At 38.2% G+C, this 19368-nt stretch overlaps 1 protein-coding gene across 1 annotated transcript; it reads left to right on the top strand.

The window, feature by feature from the left end:
* Positions 1-13562: 13562 nt before the first annotated feature.
* Positions 13563-18994, top strand: dusp5 (dual specificity phosphatase 5). The gene is made up of 4 exons (XM_056269721.1): positions 13563-14059; positions 15082-15224; positions 15601-15820; positions 18291-18994. Exons 1-4 carry the CDS (start codon positions 13696-13698, stop codon positions 18683-18685), a joined length of 1122 nt encoding a protein of 373 aa, XP_056125696.1. The 5' UTR covers positions 13563-13695; the 3' UTR covers positions 18686-18994.
* The last annotated feature ends 374 nt before the right edge of the window (positions 18995-19368 follow it).

Raw genomic sequence — 19368 nt, 5'->3', positions numbered from 1 at the left:
TTCAAAAGAAGTTCAAAACACTGTCGTCGGCATCTTATTTTATCTTGTCAAAATAAATAAAAATCATGGATCAATCATTACAGTAATGCGCTTATAGAAGGCTATGGGGAAAGACATTCTGAAGGCTTGAAAAGCAGAAATATTCATTCTACAATACAAAAATGTGTGTTGTCTAAATCATCCAAGTGTTGGAACTACTTTTCTGGGACGGATGGACATTTGTTTATTCATTAGCCTATATAACAACAGAATTGGGCAGGCTATTCAGAAAATGTTGGTACCAACTGCACTTTAAAGACATCGTCTACATCGTTCTTTTAGTGGTGGAACTACTTTTCTGGGCGTATGAATGTTTGTTATTCAGAACATAAGAATGCTATTAGGCAAGCTATTTAGATTAGCTAGTTACTAACTGCACAATAAAACATAGCTAAGATTAGCTGACAGCTTTAGCAAAAGCAGCTTAGTGGTGAAACTACTCTTCCGGGCGGATGAACGTTTATTCAGAACATAACAACGGTTTTGAGCAAAGTATGCAGATTAGCTAGCTAAGCTACCAACTAAAAAGTAGGCTATGTTTACACATAACGATGTACAAAAACTGGAAAAGTGTTTTCTTTGTACAGATGACTGGGTTGTCAAAACCATCCCGTTAATAGGGCCTACGGATCAGTGAAAACGACTGAAATGGTTGTATTATTCATGCTAGGCCAGTATGGCGATGTCACTTTGTAAAGAAACACTACGCGTATAGACTGAACACTTAATACACATGTGCAGATGTCACTGGATTTGTAGTTTACACAGAGACGATAACGATATCATATTCAAAAACTTAAACTTGAACCCCGTTTTCAAAAGTTTGCACCGTTTTCGTGTAAATGATCGGCCAAGCCGTCAAAGTTTTCAGTTTTTAGTTGAAAATGGTGTCATGTAAACGGCCCCTTAGATAAGCTGAAAGTTACACTTTAACAAAGTTAGCTTTCCAGTTCAAGCTGTATATAGCAAAAGTATCTTGCTACCTTCATAATTTTTTCATATATGATACAGTAAAAATAGAAGGCAGGTTGATGAAATGCCTATATTTGGTAGACATCTTCGGAAGAGGTATAAAAACATTACAATATTGTCATTTGTTGAAAATACGAGGTAAAACACGTCATCAACAATGCTAAAACGCTAATTCTACCGCCTCACTAATGTTAAATAACTAAACTAATGGCTAATACAATTTTTTGCGATGCTACTGTCCATGCAAAAACAACTTTGCCATTTCTGGTACAATTTTGCACATTGTAGCAGGTTTTCTGGCTTTAAATGGTTATTTAATACAGTTGAGAAGTGGATATAACTTTGCTCGTAAACATTTGTATAGTCGCATGCTAACACATGTATACTGTAGAATTATGTTATAAACGTATTTCAAAAGTCATCTGACTATAGTGTTGTGCCCCATTGACTTTCATTGTACACACAATAGCCTATACTGTAAACATGACTTGAGTGAAACGATGAAATAGTTTCTGTGGTAAATGAAAACATGACACGGATGCTGTCAATACAGCTTAACTTGCATTGAACCCGAAACATTCCTTCAAGAAGAGTCATTCCCTGTGAAAACATTTCATGAAGGATTGTAAATGGTTGTCATAATAAGGGTCTTCCAGGGTGGAGAAAGTAGGAGGGCCGTTCAGCCCTGGCCTGCAGCAATCTCCCGCGCCATGGGGTGAGATCCGAAATCCCTCGGCCTCTCATTTTCCCTGTTTTTCCCTGTTTTTACGTATGTGTGGGAGTCAGAAAGCCAAATCCACTCAGCTAAAATTAAAGGCAGTGACCTGCGAAGACGGACGAGGAGGAAACAAAAGACTGAATCAGCTTCATCTGTGCCAGAATCATCAAAATCTTATAGCTGTCTGCTTTCTATCGCAACTGTAGGTAGTAAAATAACAGGCTAATGAAGAAATTAGGTATTTATTGTCACCATGAAATCAAACTGGACAATTTATGGAATATTGCAATATTTCTCACTCTAGCAGCGACATCTCTTTTCTTCCCTGATGATGCATTTACTGGCGCGAGGGCGGGGCTACCTGTCACTCACATGAGATCGACCAATAGCAAACCACAACCATCCAATCAATTCCCAATTGTTACGTTCCCTAGATAAACTAGATAAATAAATAAATGAATACGTCCCATGGGACGTAACACAATGGACAAAATCAAGTTCCGTCCTACATTTGTTCTTGTTCGAGAAGCAGTTTAACTCAGATTTATGTCACAATAGTGAAGAAAAGATTGCAACTTCCGCTTTGCGTCAACTTTAATCAAATGCTTGAGGGAATTCAACAGTGAATGACCAAGAATTCTGTTTTAAAGCTGCTGTCCGTAGCTTTTTTGGGTTAAAAATTATCCAAAATAATAATAATTAAAAAAAACATAACCAGCCAGTGTTCAAAAATATCCGCTTGCTTTTGCCCGATTCAAAACGGTTAGCTTGTAATAATGATTTTAATTCCAGTGGTACTGGTGGATTTCCGCGGGAAATTCGAGCATGTCTTTGCCTCATTACGTCACATCTGTACACATAAAGAAGGCGTCCCGGCTAGTCGGCTATATTGCGTGTGGATGTTGGAGGTGGACATTTTTAGCCTTTTCTCACAGCATTAAATAATTAAACTTATGGCGGATCCAGAAAGGTTCAAAAGACAATCACCAGTGACAACTGGACATTCACCACTTGTAAAACCCCAAATAATTCGGACTTCGGAGTGGGTAACGTTAGAGAAAAAAGAGACTGCAAACTGGCCCACGCGAAAACAAGGATAAACATCGGTTCAAAACGGACGCAGAGACGGCTTTTTTTCTTTTAGGACAGGTAAGACATTTCAATAGTTCAATCGTGTAACAGTAGCACACTTGTTCGCTTAATTCACACAGTTACGGAGTTTCCTGTCTTTATTCGTTTAGCTATTATGGTAAATATTTTGTGCTAGCTATGAGAGGGAGCAATTCACCTCTACTCCAAGCAAACCAAACCGGCCTCCTCCGAAATTATATATAGTTTTAAATATGCATCGGATTACAGATACGTGTTTTTTTTTTCTTTTCTTTTTTTCTCAAAGAAAACCAGTAAAGAAACATTAATTTATTGGTATGACAATTAGAAATTAGACTGCACAGAAATAGAAACTGAACTACAGGGTAATCATAATACACATTAAATGTAGTCACAATGCTGATGTTGATAATTTGAGAACAAAGTATAATTTGAAAGGTTTGACGCGATCGTTATATTTAATCAGCACGATTTACTGCAAGGCTTTCCCCCGTTAGTTGATGTGGATGTTACTTACTTGTTCAGATGACATTTTCCGATGAAAATTCGTATGTTGTCATGGTCATACTGTAGGCCTACTTCCAAAAGTAGAATGTGTGATTCTGAATGCCAGTTTCCACATCGGTGCGGTGACTGACAGACTCGCAGTCTCAAAACATTGTGTTCATCCGCGCTGTTTCATGCCGATGTGCAACTCACGCAAATTTAATAATTCCGCGAATAACTGCAATTACAGATTTCAAACAGAGATGGCGACAAAGAGGAAAAATGCCGGACTGCAGCTTTAAGTGATATTGGCAATACTCGCTTTCTAGACAAGGGAATATAAACGTGACATACCAAGTGTCTGAGGTCAGTATGTCTGTAATGAGAACAGCTGTAATCACATTTAAACGGGACAATAAGTTCATACCAGGTAGAACAATAGGGTGTTTTTTTACATCTGGAGTTTGCTCAGGGAAACCCCTGAAACCCTCGAAACTTTCCAGCTGAATGTCTTTGTCATCTGTGTAGATGATTGTCTCAGATGCTCATACATTTACAATAAGGTATGAGAATGTGCTTCCGTAAACAAAAGAATGGACGATTGAAGTGAGGGAATACAGAAACAACAATGAAGATCTATTCTAAGGTCTCGTTTTAAGTCTTGAAATACTTTTTGGTATTGATTGAAATATAATAATATAATGTACATATGTTCCATCACTCAAAGTCAGCAACTCTGTGCTCCAAACACAGTTGAATCCAGTAGAGTTTGATGTAAGCATGCAACAACGCAAGTCTGACGTCACGCGTCACAGTTTCCGGGTCGAACAGATCCCAAAAGCAAAATGGCTGTTGAGATTAAAAGTACTATTAAAGTGGTCCAGACCATTAAATTCCAGGCCATACGATAACTTTGTTTGATGATCAGACCAAAATTGACTTGCCTCAAATTCTTCCCCTCCACTCTTGCTCTCAACAGGTATAAATAATAATAATAATAATAAAAATGTGTTGCCTTAAATTGCAAAGTTTTACTTTAAAAATGGTCTTAATTCAATCTGCTCATATTGCATAAGTGAAGCTCAAATAAAGTCATACAGGTTTGGAACAACATGAAGGTAATGACAGATTTTCATTTAGGTTATGTGAACTATTATTTCAATTGCGACATAACAAGACACAGTTCTCCACTGTTGACACCGACTTGACCCACTGTGCCATACACTCACAACAACGTGATCTGATTATATGTAATTCTTAAGCTCTGCTGGCTGCCTCATGTTTCATTCTTAACCCGTTACTTATGGTTATCTGCTTGTGCATGTAAAAATAAACAACTGAAGCTCTTATTCTGACTTATATGATCCAGCTCTTGGCCTTAATGAAGAAATATTAGTGAGAGCCTGTGAAGAATCTTGTGACTGCATCTTCTGAGCTGGAGGTTGAGTTTGTGCCATTACTCATCTCGACGTCGATCCATTTACAGCGGCCAGTCATTTTCCACCCTCCCTCACTCAGACACAGAGACATCCTGACTGAGAGAAAGACTTTAGCTCCGATTTCAGTCAATTCCAATAGAGTTTGATGTTAGCATGTTGCTAAGCTAACAACACAACACTAATAAGCACACAAATATATATCTCACACAAATATTGAGTCGATTTGGTCCAAAATAGTACATTTGGATATTATATAAATACTTTATAGGTAATTAATAAAATATAAGCAGATTCACACTCAACATTTCTTTGGACTTGGTTCCCATGGTTCGCCATCTTGAACAGATTTTCCATTCTCTGTGAATGGCGTAGTACATGGTGCTTCAAAATGATGGCAAAACATGGCATCTTAGGGTGTATTCACACCTGCCTTGTTTGGTTCGATTGAATCGAACTCTAGTTCGTTTCCCCCCTTTGGTGCGGACCTTTTGGGCAGGTGTGAATACAGCAATCGAACTCGGGTGCGGACCAAACAACCGAACCGAGACCCAGCTGAAGAGGTGGTCTCGGTACGGTTCCAAACGAACTCTGGTACGGTTCGTTTACGGTGTGAACATGAACCGACCCAATTGCAAGAAAGCACTGCGCCTTTGAGTTAGGCTTCCGTAGTCGGAGTTGCGTTATGGGAAAGTGATCTGTTGTAGCCTACTACATTTGATAAAAATGAGTCGTGGTTTGACCTGGAGCTTCGAAGAGACGAGCTGCGTTATTAACATTTGGGCAGATGCCATGTAGCACAGCTGCCCATGTAGTACAGAATAACACAAAATTAGTAAAAGAACAAATATTGCAGTGCGAAATATCTCCATGCTGAGCCTTTTTTGCACTTCCTGATTTCCCCATTGAGAATCCTTGTCCAATGAATGGACGACCTTAGCACACGTGTGGTTTTGTTTACAAATTTTGGTTTACTTGCAAAAAGAGCAGTGTGAAAGCGAGCCGTACCAAACATTTTTTTATTTTTTTTATTTGGTCCGGACCAAAGCAAGTGAACTATCAGACTTTCCTGATGTGAATACACCCTTAGGGTGCTTTCACACCTGCCTCATTTAGTTCGGTTGAATCGCACTAGAGTTCGTTTTCCCCCTTGGTGCGATTCGTTTGGGCAGGTGTGAATGCAGCAATCGCACTCGGGTGCGCACCAAAAGCGGACCAAACAAGCACCGAGAGCTCCTCGAAGAGTTGGTCTCGGTACGCTTTCAAGCGAACTCTGGAGCGGTTCGTTTGTGGTGAGAACGTGATCTGACCTCGAACAGACCCAACTGCCAAAGAACTGCGCATTTTTGGACTAAGCCAGCTGCCGTAGCCAAACAAAACTATTATTTAGATTGTCAATAGCGCTCCCTTTAAGCCATGACTGACTTACCGCGTTCTACACTCTCACTAAAACTCTCGTCATAAATACTGAAGTTGTCCGCACTGTACAGTGAATCTCTTATTTATATCACGTCGAGACGGTTGTTTATGAGTAGCCTAGGAAAACCCAGACAACTTCCGGCAAATTGACGCCCCTCTGGAAATGATTTGTCTATGACGATTTGCCAGACCATAACTCAGTTACAACTGAAAATGGTCTGGTTTTAACCAGGCTAGTTTATGAGGGGGTTTGCAAAAGGATAAAGCTTGAGCTGATTCTGAATATACATTGTGAGGGACTTCTCCACATGTCTTCCGGATTTTCCTCCTCTTTGTTTACTTCCGGGAGTTCTGTTGGAATTTTCCCGCATGTTAATTCTGACCAATCGAAGTGCAGTTGTGGAAATATGTTCAAGACACATCTGGCCAACGAGTGATGTGGATGTTGTCACGTGACTGCATTTTGGTTCGTTTCATCAACTGATTCGGGCCAGAGCAATCAGTGTGGTGTGAAAAGGAACCAAAACGCCGGAAAAATGATACAAAGTATAATTTCTCGCCCTTAGTCCGGACCAAATGAACCGAACTACAGATGTGAAAGCACCCTTAGAATGTTGTTGCAAAATCCTTTGCATCAGGATGTTGATCCCTTAAAATGCTCTCTACACAGCTGATAAAAAGCTGTTCTAAGAAGGTTTTGCTGACATTCAAACGCAACGGTTTGAGAACATTATCAAAGAACAGATTGAAGAACATTCTGTTAACGATATTAGAAAAACGTTTGTTCATAACTTTGAGAAAACCTTGCAAGAATGTTAGCCAAAACTTACGAGAATGCTCCTGTTAGCTAACTAGCTAGGTCTTAAAACAGAGCTACCGGGTATGTCTAAATAATAATACAAATAAAGTAAATCTGTAACTGTCCACCTAAATCCATGTGAGAAGACACAGCTTTCAAAGTCTGGCTGTAAACTGAATATTTCCCTCACATGTGACAGAAAATAGACACAAGCTGAGGCGCAGACCGCGATGTGGTTTCTCGTTCAATCAGAGAGCGCCTGCGAGCACCTGGAGTCTGTGCTATTTTTACTGCTCCTGACTTAGAGACGCTTTGTTCTTCTGAATAGAGAAGGCGAGGTACATTTATATATATATATATATATATCTCTTTCCATGCCCTGTAGGACTGTAACATTAGAATGATCAGTAATACAGTCAGAGGGGTGTGTTGTGTGACTCAGTCCTGTGTGTGTGCTTTAGGAATGAGCCCTACTTTAAGAAACACAAATGAACATGATTGTTTGGCAGTGAACATTGTCCCATAAATTCAAAGGTTTCGGTTTGACCTGACGCAATGTGCGAAATTTCAAACACATGAGGCATTAAAAGCAACCAGCCAGTTTTAGTCGAAAAAAATGTATAACGTGGTGTTCCTGGAACACTGGTTCAAGATCCTGGGACGTTTCCATGTTTTGAAAGTCTTTTAACGCCTCTGCTTTTTCATCTTCGACTATTCTTGAGTGTCTGTTATTGATCAGCTAAGATGCATGGTTTACTGCGTGTGTCATAATGTGACCCACTGTGTTACCGGCACACAGCTGTGAGTATAGGAATATTTACCACTGTCAACATCATCATCATCATCATCATCATCATCATCATCATCAGCGTGGGGGCGGAGCTTATACCAGGTGCCCTCAGTGCACATATATTAGATTAGTGTGAAGCCTCTTAATGGCAAAGAGCCATGACGGAAGAGTGTGTGTGCGCTGCATACATCATTGACAGTATATATTAAGAAATGCATCGGTCAGCGAGGAATTTCTGTCGGACTCCAGGAAGCACCTGCATCTGTGTCTAGAGCACACAACTCATGTGGGTTCCATTGTGATTTTTTTTTTTTTTTTTATCCTACAACGTGCATACATCAGGAAGGCATTTTATACACGCACACACTCATGCTGTGGACAGAATAGGGAAGAAAGGGAATGACTCACACAGGGAGAAGATAATCAATGTACAGGAATGTTGTGTCAGGGCCTTCTAAAATGAGACAGACCCTTACATGGTATAATAACTTACAGTATTTTGAATTACAACAATATTTGAATCGTAATTATGACATAGAAATTCATCTATTCGACTTTTTATCTCTTAATTTTGCCATTTTGTCTCATAATTATGACTCAGTATGTCATAATCTCTACTTTATCTCATAATTTTGACTTTCAGTCATAATTTCAGTTTTTTAAATCATAACCTAAATAGTTGACTTATGTCGTAATTTTGAGTATCTCACAAAAAGGACTTAGTATGTCAATTTCAACTTTATCTAATAATTATGACTTGTCGTAACTTCAACTTTTATCTCACAATTCTGACTTAGTATGTCGGTTTCAACTTTATCTCATAATTTTGACTTTCTGTCATAATTTCAGTTTTTTAAATCTTATAATATAACTTAGTATTTCATAATTGACTTAGTTTTGACTTCAGCTCACAAAAATGACTTAGTATGTCAATTTCAACTTTATTTCATAATTATGACATTTTATGTAATAATGACATAAAAAGTCAAAATTATGTAATTCATAATGTTATTTTTTAATCTCATATCTTATAATGTAATAATTATTAGTATGTCTCATAACATACGAATAAATTTATCTCATAATTATGACTTAGCATGTCATAATTTTGACTTTATATCACAAATATGACTTAGTATGTCACAATTTAAACTTTATTTCATAATTATGACATTTTATGTCATAATGACAAAATGATGACTTAGTATCTCATAATTTCGACTTTATCTCAAAATTATGACTTAATATGTCATAATTTCGACTTCATCTCATAATTATGACTTGTCGTAACTTCAACTTTTATCTCACAATTATGACTTAGTTCATAATTGACTTAGTTTTGACTTTATCTCACAAAAATTACTTATTTCAACTTTATTTCATAATTCTGACATTTTATGTAATAATAACATAAAAAGTCAAAATTATGTAATTCATAATGTTATTTTTTAATCTCATATATCTTATAATTTAATAATTATGACTTAGGATGTCTCAAAATGAATTTATCTCATAATTATGACTTAGTATGTCACAATTTAAACTTTATCTCATAATTATGACATTTTATGTCATAATGACAAAATGATGACTTAGTATCTCATAATTTCAACTTTATCTCACAATTATGACTTAATATGTCATAATTGCGACTTTATGTCATTATGACATTTTATGTGAAAATGACAAAATGATGACTTACTATGTCATAATTTTGACATTAATCTCAAATTTAATCTCATATAATTTAGAATTTCACATTTATGCCTTAGCATGTCTCATAATTATGACTTAGTATGTTTTAATGTTGACTTTTTATCTCACAAGCCAAAAACCAAATGCGACAGTGAAGGAACCAAAACTCCATCAGTGACAGAATGGAGAAAAAAACCTTGGGAGAAACCAGGCTCAGTCGGGGGGCAGTTCTCCTCTGGCCAACAAACGAACAGTGTATGATTATGAGCATTACAGGTCAGAAGTGAGATTGGATCAAAACATTGAGAATATTATCCAGTTCCATCTGGCTGAAGATCGGATTCATCACGCCGGTATGGAGACGGGTTGAGGATCAGTGCGGATGGCTATCGTTGCTTTGGCAACTAACTGAAAAAAGTACTAAAATTACTAAAACTGAAATACATGTTAGCTAAAGTAATACATATATATATATATAAAAAAAAAAAAAAAACTATAATAATAAAACACAGACAACCCTGTTTCAGGGAATTCAGACTCTATTGATCCTCATTTAACACACACTCACTCATACATGCACAGTTACATGCAATTACATGTGATTTTTGCCTCCCAGCCTTTACTGCCATTCATTTTCGAGTGTGAGTGAGAGCGGGCCGTGTGTTACCCCAACACACTGTGATGTCATCAGCCGAGAGATTACACAGGGCCATATGGGTGACGGCCTGCCACAGTAATCCTCCAACTGCCTGCTCTTCCTGTCACACACACACACTCTCTCTCCTCGCTGTGGGATGCATTCTGGGAAATGTTGGGCCCTCGTACCAGTGAAAAACATTACTCATAAGCTAATAAAACAATATTTTGATTATGTTGCGTAATCTGATGCAGTGTGCATGTACACGGTGAGTGAAAACAAAGGTCTGTTGTATATTTCCTTGGCTGGTGATGTATAATCGCATTAGTGTGGGATTATGAAGAACGAATATAGGCCAGGTGGATAGAGTGAAGCGGAAGTTTATTACGGGTAATTTGCCATTTACCTGCGCTCCCAAGAAAATGCTCTTCACTGTATCGATGTCTGTTTTGATACTTCATTTAGTGTATATACACAACCTGGTAGAAATCAAATACAAATGCAACCAACAAAGGCCCGAAAAGGACGATAACCAGTGGTGGAGGAAGTACTGAATCTCAGTACTTAAGTAAAAGTACAAATAACCAGAGACATATTTACTTTAGTGAAAGTAGAAGTACCACAATGACAACCCTACTTAAGTAAAAAGTACCTGATTTTAAATGTAGGCTACTTTAAGTATTAAAAGTAAAAGTAGCCTACTTGCATAACAATTTATTCTCTTAATGTCTATATTCTAATGATTAATAAAACAGTTCATCCTAACTCATTCGACCTAATAATCCTATAATGATGTTCAATAATGATGGAAAAGACGTTATTTTAAAAGTTTTTGTCACCATTTCTGAACAAGCTTGCAATTAGGCAATATACACATCTAGCTTAATTTGACGGGGTTTGGCTGTAAACGCGATTAATTTATGGCTTAATTCTGAACCTCTTGGCTTGCTATACTAATCCTAACCAAACACACGCACCCCACACCACTACTAAACCTACCCATGCGTATCCTATGCACGTAAAAACAAATTTCCGCGTATAAATTGCACGATAAACACACTGCTTGACCGGGTTGATATGGCAACCAAACTTCACTGGTGAGACAAACGTGCGACGAACGGACGGTCAGGATGACGTTTTGGCAGGGGGAAACTGATCAGAAAATGTAACGAAAATGTAACAGAACGTTGTAGAAATGTAGTGGAGTAGAAAGTATAATAATTGCTGCAAAATGTAACGAAGTAAAAGTAATAAGTATGCACTATTGATTCTACTTAAGTAAAGTAAAGATATGTGAAAAATGTACTTAAGTAAAGTAACGAAGTATTTGTAGCTACTTCGTTACATTCCACCACTGACGATAACTATAACGATAACTAAAGTTTTAATAGCATTATGGGAAAAGGAAAGTCCATCCCACAACTGTAATGATAATGACAAAGAATAATAATAGGATGATTTTTTTCAGTCAGAATCATTCTGCTTTAAAGAGCTGAAGACAAAACTGCAGCGCACGCTTATAATAGACAGAACGATATTGTGCGTTGGTTTGGACGCTAAAATTATTGTTAACGGCAAATCACACCACGACGATAACCTTAAAGTTTTATTAATCTTCTATTCTTTGAGAATACTAGGGAAGTCCACACCACAACTATAACAAAAAAGACACAGAAGAACGATACCGGCAGAATCACTTTCAGAACGATTTATTCCCAGCTAATTAACTATAATCAGCCAATCAGAATCCATTAAAGAGCTCGAGCGGCATATGGAACAAACAATGTTATCATGACACTGTAAAATGTGATCATTTGACTTAACTTAAAGAAAGTGAGGAAACCCACTGCCTTAAAATTACTAAGTAAATAAACTAAACTAGAAAATAAACTAAACTAAACTAGTTGTGGAATTGTCAAGTTCACATAACTTAATTTTTTTCAATTATGCATGAAGTTTATTAATTCTAAGGCAAAGGGTTTCCTCACATTTTTTTTCATTCAACTGATCACTTTTTACAGTGTGGACTCTATAGCGAACAAGTTAGTCATTGTAAAAAAAAAGTTGCTGCCTTAAATTTTTAAAGCTGCAGTCCGGCATTTTTCCTCTTTGTCGCCATCTCTGTTCGAAATCTGCAATTGCAGTCATTCGCGGAATTATCAACTTTACGTGGGTTGTAGTTCAACACCCTCGACACTGTACAGCGCGGATGAACACAGTGTTTGAGGAGAGTGTGCAGCTGTCAGTCACCGCACGGTGTGGATATTGTCATTCAGAATCACAGATTATTCTTTTTGGAAGTATGACCAACATAAGAATTTTCACCGGGAAATGTCATCTGAACTAGTAAGAAACATTCACTTTTGTTCTGGTTCTGACATTACAGTAAATCGCGCTGATTAAATCTAACAATTGCTTATAAGTTATCATTTCACGCAAAACCGTGCAAAGTAGCTATACTATGTTCTCTAATTGTTAATGTTAACAACGTCAGCAAGCATTGCGTGACTACATCATGTAATGTCCTTCCGATATTATCCTTGTTTTCCAACGCATGGGTCCGGTTGCAGTCTCTTTTTTTCTGTAGCCACTCCGAAGTCCGAACGAAGTCTTTTGCATTTTACAGCGGGTGAGTCTCTAGTTGTCACTGATGATGATCGTCGTTTGAACCTTTCTGGATCCGCCATCAAATTGATAAGTTTAATTATATCAAGTGCTGTGAGAAAAGGCTATAAATCTCTACCTCCAACATCCTCACACGCAATATAGCTTATACTAGCCGAGACTCCTTCTTTATGTGTACAGATGTGACGTAATGACGCAAAGACATGCTCGAATCTCCCGCGGAAATCCACCAGTACCACTAAAATTAAAAACATTATTACAAGCTTACCGTTTTGCATCGAGCTAAGGCAAGCAGATAGTTTTGAACACTGGCTGGTTATGTATTTTATCAAATATGTATTTTGGATAATTTTTAACCCAAAAAAAGCTACGGACAGCAGCTTTAAGTACAGTCAACTTGGATGTTTAAGTCATTTCAACTTAAATTGCAAATAAATTGGCTTTAAAAAAATGAGTTGAATCTTTTATAACTTATTTAAAAAGTTAAAACTTATTTTGATGAGTTAAAGCAATGTAAAAACATATGTTGTCATAATTTATAGATCATATACTTTTTTACAGTGTTATTTATGTGAAAGGGGCCATAAGCCCACATAGCTGACCACTTTTAAATATTTTCAAGGATATTTAAAGGAAAATGGATTGGAATTACAAAAAAATGACACACTGTGTGGAGAAGTGCCGTGATGAACTGATGATAAATGTTCAGTATTCTCTTCTATCACACTCTCAACTAAGGGCGGGTTTAGTCAACAGAACGTAGGCGCGCTCCCGTGTCCGTGTGTCCATATATGGTTCGTGACGTCAAGCGCCGGAGGTTCCGTTCATATAAAACCGATCCGACGGAATCCCCTTGGAGGAAATGTAGACTCAGGCACAGTACGCAGGGTTTAGTAGGCAACCTACACCCCTGAAACATCCACATCCCAAATAAAAGCAGTCCTCCACATTTCACTTTATCGCTTCAACATGAAGGTCTCCAGCATAGACTGCCGACGCCTGCGGAAGATCATACGGAAAGAGAGTGGAAGTTGTCTTATTGTGGACTGTAGACCGTACTTCTCCTTCTCCAGCTCGAGCATCAAAGGATCCGTCAATGTGAACTTGAATTCGGTGGTGGTCCGGAGGTCCCGCGGCGGTCCGGTACCGCTACAGTTCGTCATCCCGGACGAGGAAGCTTTGTTTCGGCTCCGGGAGGGCAGCATCTCCGCGGTCGTGGCTCTGGATGACCGTACACCTCATTTACAAAAACTGAAGAAAGACAGTATCACTCAGATTGTCATTAATTCTTTGTCGCACTTGGCGAGTAGCGCGAGCATCTGCTTCCTTAAAGGTGAGTGAAGAATGTTCGACGGTTCGACTGTTTTGTTTAAAGTTTTCTCAAGAGGACGTGTTAAAATATTTTAAACTTTCATTTAATTGTTATGTAAACATTTAGACTGACGATGTCAGGGCAGAGCAAAACCAATTAATAAAAAATAAAAAACCTCAATAATTTTGTATAATTCGCTCTGAATTGTACGGAAATAATTACATTTTAATACCGAAACTAAAAGGCTATGTACTTTTTGGATACACACACACACACACACACACACACACACACACACACACACACACACACACACACACACACACACACACACACACACACACACACACACACACACACACACACACACACACACACACATTTGTATAGCCTAGATGTCTATAGGTATATATAATGTAATTTCTGATTTAAATGAAAGCTTTTAGATCAAATAAATTAATTTAGAATCCTGACATTCTAAAAGTAAATAAAGAATTACATATATATAGTAAAATTATATAGGCTACAATAAATAACAATGAAAGTGGATGTGAAATTTAAATGACACATTTTTATTATATAGGCTATATTATCATACAACACTTATAATTTTACATGAAAGTTCAACATTCACTGTTTATGCTGTTGAATTAATAGGTAGTTTGATATAGCAGATCAAGCTTTTGTCTGGTTTTCAAGAGATAAATTCTCGTTGTGCGTTGAAGGACGGATGAGTCAGAGAGGGAAGTATGAATGAGAACCAACACAGTAATATGTATAGCTATACCATACCATATTATTACTCATTCCAGTGATTCAAACGTACTCGGATTTCCAAATTGGCCTATTAAACAACGTGCCGTTTAAACTAGGAGATTTTGAAGAATGAAAAGAGCTCATGAACACGCTCCCTTTGTTGGTGGGATTTGCTTTTTGCCTCTCACACTCTGATCAGCTTGATCTGTCACACGAGAAGCTCTTGATAAGGCGAACGACTCAACAATCCTTGAACGCTCATAATAACTGCGCATTTCTCATTGCAGGAGGCTACGAGAACTTCCATTCCCATTACCCCGAGCTTTGCACTGAAACCAAGACTGTGGACCCGAGTGAAGACAAAAGCGAAAGAGGCGTCAGCAGTCACTGTGACAAATTGGCTTCTCACCACAAACCAGACTATGATCAGGTAAGAGAGAAGAAAGCAAACTGTTGTTTCCTCATTTTAACCCACTTCCAGCGAAACCACTTCCCCTCAACTGTGGGAATTTCTGCAACAACTCCCCCTCAAATCTAAGTCGAAATACAAAGAACAGGCCATGTTGTCAATGATAATGCTTTTTATACTATATAATACACATACAGTAAATGTGAGGTTATTGTAGCTGTTGACAACCATCCGTCTACCAAAGGGTCAAAGTTTCAAAGACACCCAGTGGACATCTGAGGTCCTTTTATGTCTGACCTTTGCTCATGCAATTCAAACGGTGCCTGTGTGCACCACCTGTTGGTCTTCCCTGAGAGAGTTTGAGTTCTGAGATCTGTGTTTTATTGTTGTTGTTCAGGGCCGGCCGGTGGAGATCTTGCCTTTCCTGTACCTGGGCAGTGCCTATCACGCCTGTAGACAGGACTATCTCAGTGACCTCCGCATAACAGCGCTGCTGAACGTCTCACGCAGGGACTCTCGGCCCGCCAAAGGACAGTTCGACTACAAATGGATCCCGGTGGAGGACAGTCACACGGCAGACATCAGCTCACACTTCCAGGAAGCCATAGATTTTATTGGTAAATATTGTACTATTTTATATATATATATAGAGAGAGAGAGAGTCAACATCTTTAATGTTATGTAAACGTCACACGTAAAACCATTTCCCAGAACTCAGCACTGACCTATAGATAGGGCGGCTTATTTCAGGTCGTTTAAAAATAAGACTTCCTCTGCCTCACTAACACATCATTTCCATAATCTGACCTGACTGTACCTTTACTTACACCTACATATTCCGTGATATACTTGTGTTCTGGGAAATCCAATTAAGAGCAACTCATGCAGAAACAAATAAGATGAAACATGTACAGTGATAAATGGACATGTCACTGTGAGTCACGGGTTAGACTAATCTAAGATATTACGTATCATAGGCGTGGCCAGTGTGTCAGTGGATGAGTCGATGATTAGTGGTGTTAGGTGTGTGTGTGTGTTCTTTATGAATGGACTGAAATGTGTTTTGTAGATCGTGCACTGCTTTATTATCAGGTAAATGTGTTTACACAATGATTTGACAACGTTTAGAATTAAATGGAAGTTGCGATAGTCTTTTCTTCCCTTTGTGACGTATATACGAGTGAATTGGCTTCTCAAACAAGAAAAAATGTAGGATGGGACTTGATTTTGTCCATTGGGAATTGGTTGGATGGTTGTGGTTTGCCATTGGTCGATCGCATGTGAGTGACACGTAGCCCCGCCCTCACGCCAGTAAACGCATCATCAGGGAAGAAAAAAGATGTCGTTGAAAGCAAGCAACCAAGCAAATTTTATTTATTAAAGAGGGAGGGGAAGTTATTTTGATTGAAGATTATGAGGGCGCATGAATTAAAAAAATAATGATGTGCACGGAATAAACCATTTATAATAAATACTGCAATATTCCAATAAATAAAGACAAGAATTGCCGGTTTTGATTTCATGGGGATTTTAAGGCGATTTATGGGTGATTCGCAGGAAACCTGTCGAAAACATGTCCAGATTCACCATAATATATTAAATGATAAACTTACTTTGATAAATAATAAAAAATAATATCATTATATAATATGCATAATGGTAATGATTGCTATACTGCCTTACATTTATGCTGATTTGAATAAAAAAATAATTCTATTACAGTAATTTTTACTGTATATTGAAATAAGTATAATAATAAATTGTCAGAATTCATTGCAGTAATGAGGGAAATGTTGGACACAATACAAAATATCTTAATGGTCCTAAAATTAGCTGATTTTGGGGTGAAATATTCTCTACACATTAGTTTTGTGAGACTCACTTATGTTATGAGTAACTTAAAAGTAACTAAAGCTCCCTGTGTGACCTGTTTTCATATTGCAGCTCCTCCGCTGGGGCTTTAACCATGTCATCCAGTGTCACAGAAAAATGTATTTTACATTTACCTGAATATAGACAATAATACGTAATCATTTGATGTCTCGCAGGAAAGCGATAGGAGTAAAATGAAAGAATAATCCATTGAAAGCGTTGGCTAATGAGTGTGTGGTAATATTTAGGCGCTTTAGCGAGTGTGATAGTCATTATGACGCCCACAGCTCGGCCCCGCTCCGCTCCAGATGGGCTTCAGGCGTGATTCACACCAGCGGATTTTGCATTAAAGAGACCAGCAGCGAGGGATCTCACATGAACACGCGCAACACTTCCCGGTGTGTGTGTCGTTGAGAGAAATAAGTCTGGAATCTGCTTAGCACTATTGAATTAGAAATATACACGCAATCTAAGCTTTCCATAATGGTGTGAGTGTGTGAATATATGGATTTATGAGTCAGAACCCAGGTGGAAATGAAACTGATACGACATTATGATAAAAAAGGGTCAGGGAGGAAATGAATTAGCTGAGCGATAATGGACTGTATATCAGAAAATAACTGTAAAAAGATAACCGGATGATTAATTTACTCCTTCCCTCTAACAAATATGCTCAAATATGCTCAGATATGCTCAAAGCCATTTGTTGGTTGTTTTCCCCCAAAAGTCTGAACATTTTTGTCTATGGGAATTCAAAACATTGGCTGAGTCCGAAATCGCATACTCTCTTGAGTAGGTACCTATTTTGACCGCTAAACCGCTAAAAAAGTACGTTTATATAGTATGAATGTAATCTGGATGTACTACATTCACCATGTTGTCATTATCATGTGATCTACCATCATCAGTCGCGTCGCTTCACTGCCACATACTGTTTTTCGCCAACTATATAGTAGGGAAGTATGCGATTCCGGATGCAGCCAATGAGTTGTTTGTTTGAGTATTTTAACCAGCCCAGCATAGCAACACTGGCTCAACCAATGGCATACGTTTGGGGCGTGGCTTAGTTGCTTGAGTGGCAGATGAGGGGCTTGATTTTGAAACTTGTTTGAAAACAGTAATTGCTATTCCGCAATTAGCTCTTTTGACTTGAAAAAAAACATGCTGTTATTTCAAGAGCTTTCATAATGAATTCATGTTCTTTTCTCTCCACAGAACGTGTGAAAGAAAAGGGAGGTAAAGTGCTGGTCCACTGCGAGGCTGGAATCTCTCGTTCTCCCACCATCTGCATGGCGTACATCATGAAAACCCAACGGTTGCAGCTGGAGCAGGCTTTCGAGGTCATCCGAAAGCGGCGTGCCATCATCTCGCCCAATTTTAGCTTCATGGGTCAACTACTGCAGTTCGAGTCGGAGGTGGTTTCTTCCACGCCTCCATCCATCACTCCTGCCGCTCAGGAGACGCCCACCTTCTTTAGTGGTGACTTCACACTCGAAACTGAGAGCTTCAAGTCCTCGGTTTTCACCTTCCCTACCTCCTTCCTGACACCAATGCCCATCCAACCATCAGTTCACCAGTTCAAACTGAGTCCAATAACTGCGCTGCCTTAAAATGGCTGCCGACTCACTGCAGTCTCAGTGTACTTGAAAAATAAAAGGACGAACAGAACAAAGCAATGGACTATCACAGGGAATACAAATGTTTTCATATTTAAAAAAAAAAATCATGAGACAGTGTTAGCTTTTTGATTTTTTTGCCTTAGAGAAAACCACTGCACAATGATTACACTGCAATACCTGCCTTAGCTTGATGATGTTCTGCCTATCAACAGCGCCTATGGGCAAATTAAATTATTGTTTTTTTTTAAACAGTTTCTTTTTTATGAATTGTGGATCTGTTAATAAACGTTTTTACAGTGTGCATTTTGTTCATGGTGTTGGCTTATTATCAGCAGGATTTACGCTCCTCTTCACACGTTTTAAACACATTCTGCAGATATTCGCGCAAAACTAGTGCCAGGTGAAAAGTATGTATTTAGTACAAATATACTATAATACATTTTTGATACATTTAACAGTACGTCTTTTTCACCTGGGGAAAGTCAACAGTAATTCACAGAAACATGCTTTTGTCATGAAAGGAACAATATACCACCCCATGCAATTGTTATTATACTGACAGACAAAAATGAAAATTATCCCATAATTTACAGCCAAACACAATCAAAGTTATATTAAATAATATTCTGGCTCTTCCAAGCTTTGTAATGGCATTGAATAGTTCCTGAGTTTTT

This window comes from Rhinichthys klamathensis, unplaced genomic scaffold, assembly GCF_029890125.1.
Source record: "Rhinichthys klamathensis goyatoka isolate OS25496 unplaced genomic scaffold, OSU_Roscu_1.1 h1tg000289l_1, whole genome shotgun sequence".
Taxonomy (NCBI): domain Eukaryota; kingdom Metazoa; phylum Chordata; class Actinopteri; order Cypriniformes; family Leuciscidae; genus Rhinichthys; species Rhinichthys klamathensis.
The sequence above is the reverse complement of the archived record's forward strand: the minus strand, read 5'-3'. Positions and strand labels throughout refer to the sequence as shown.

Excerpts from the sequence above, each read along its gene's own strand:
- dusp5 (XM_056269721.1), top strand. The coding sequence starts at position 13,696 with ATGAAGGTCTCCAGCATAGACTGCCGACGCCTGCGGAAGATCATACGG. Across the intron at positions 14,060-15,081 it reads GAGCATCTGCTTCCTTAAAG|GAGGCTACGAGAACTTCCAT; the intron begins GTGAGTGAAGAA and ends TTCTCATTGCAG. Across the intron at positions 15,821-18,290 it reads GGAAGCCATAGATTTTATTG|AACGTGTGAAAGAAAAGGGA; the intron begins GTAAATATTGTA and ends TTCTCTCCACAG.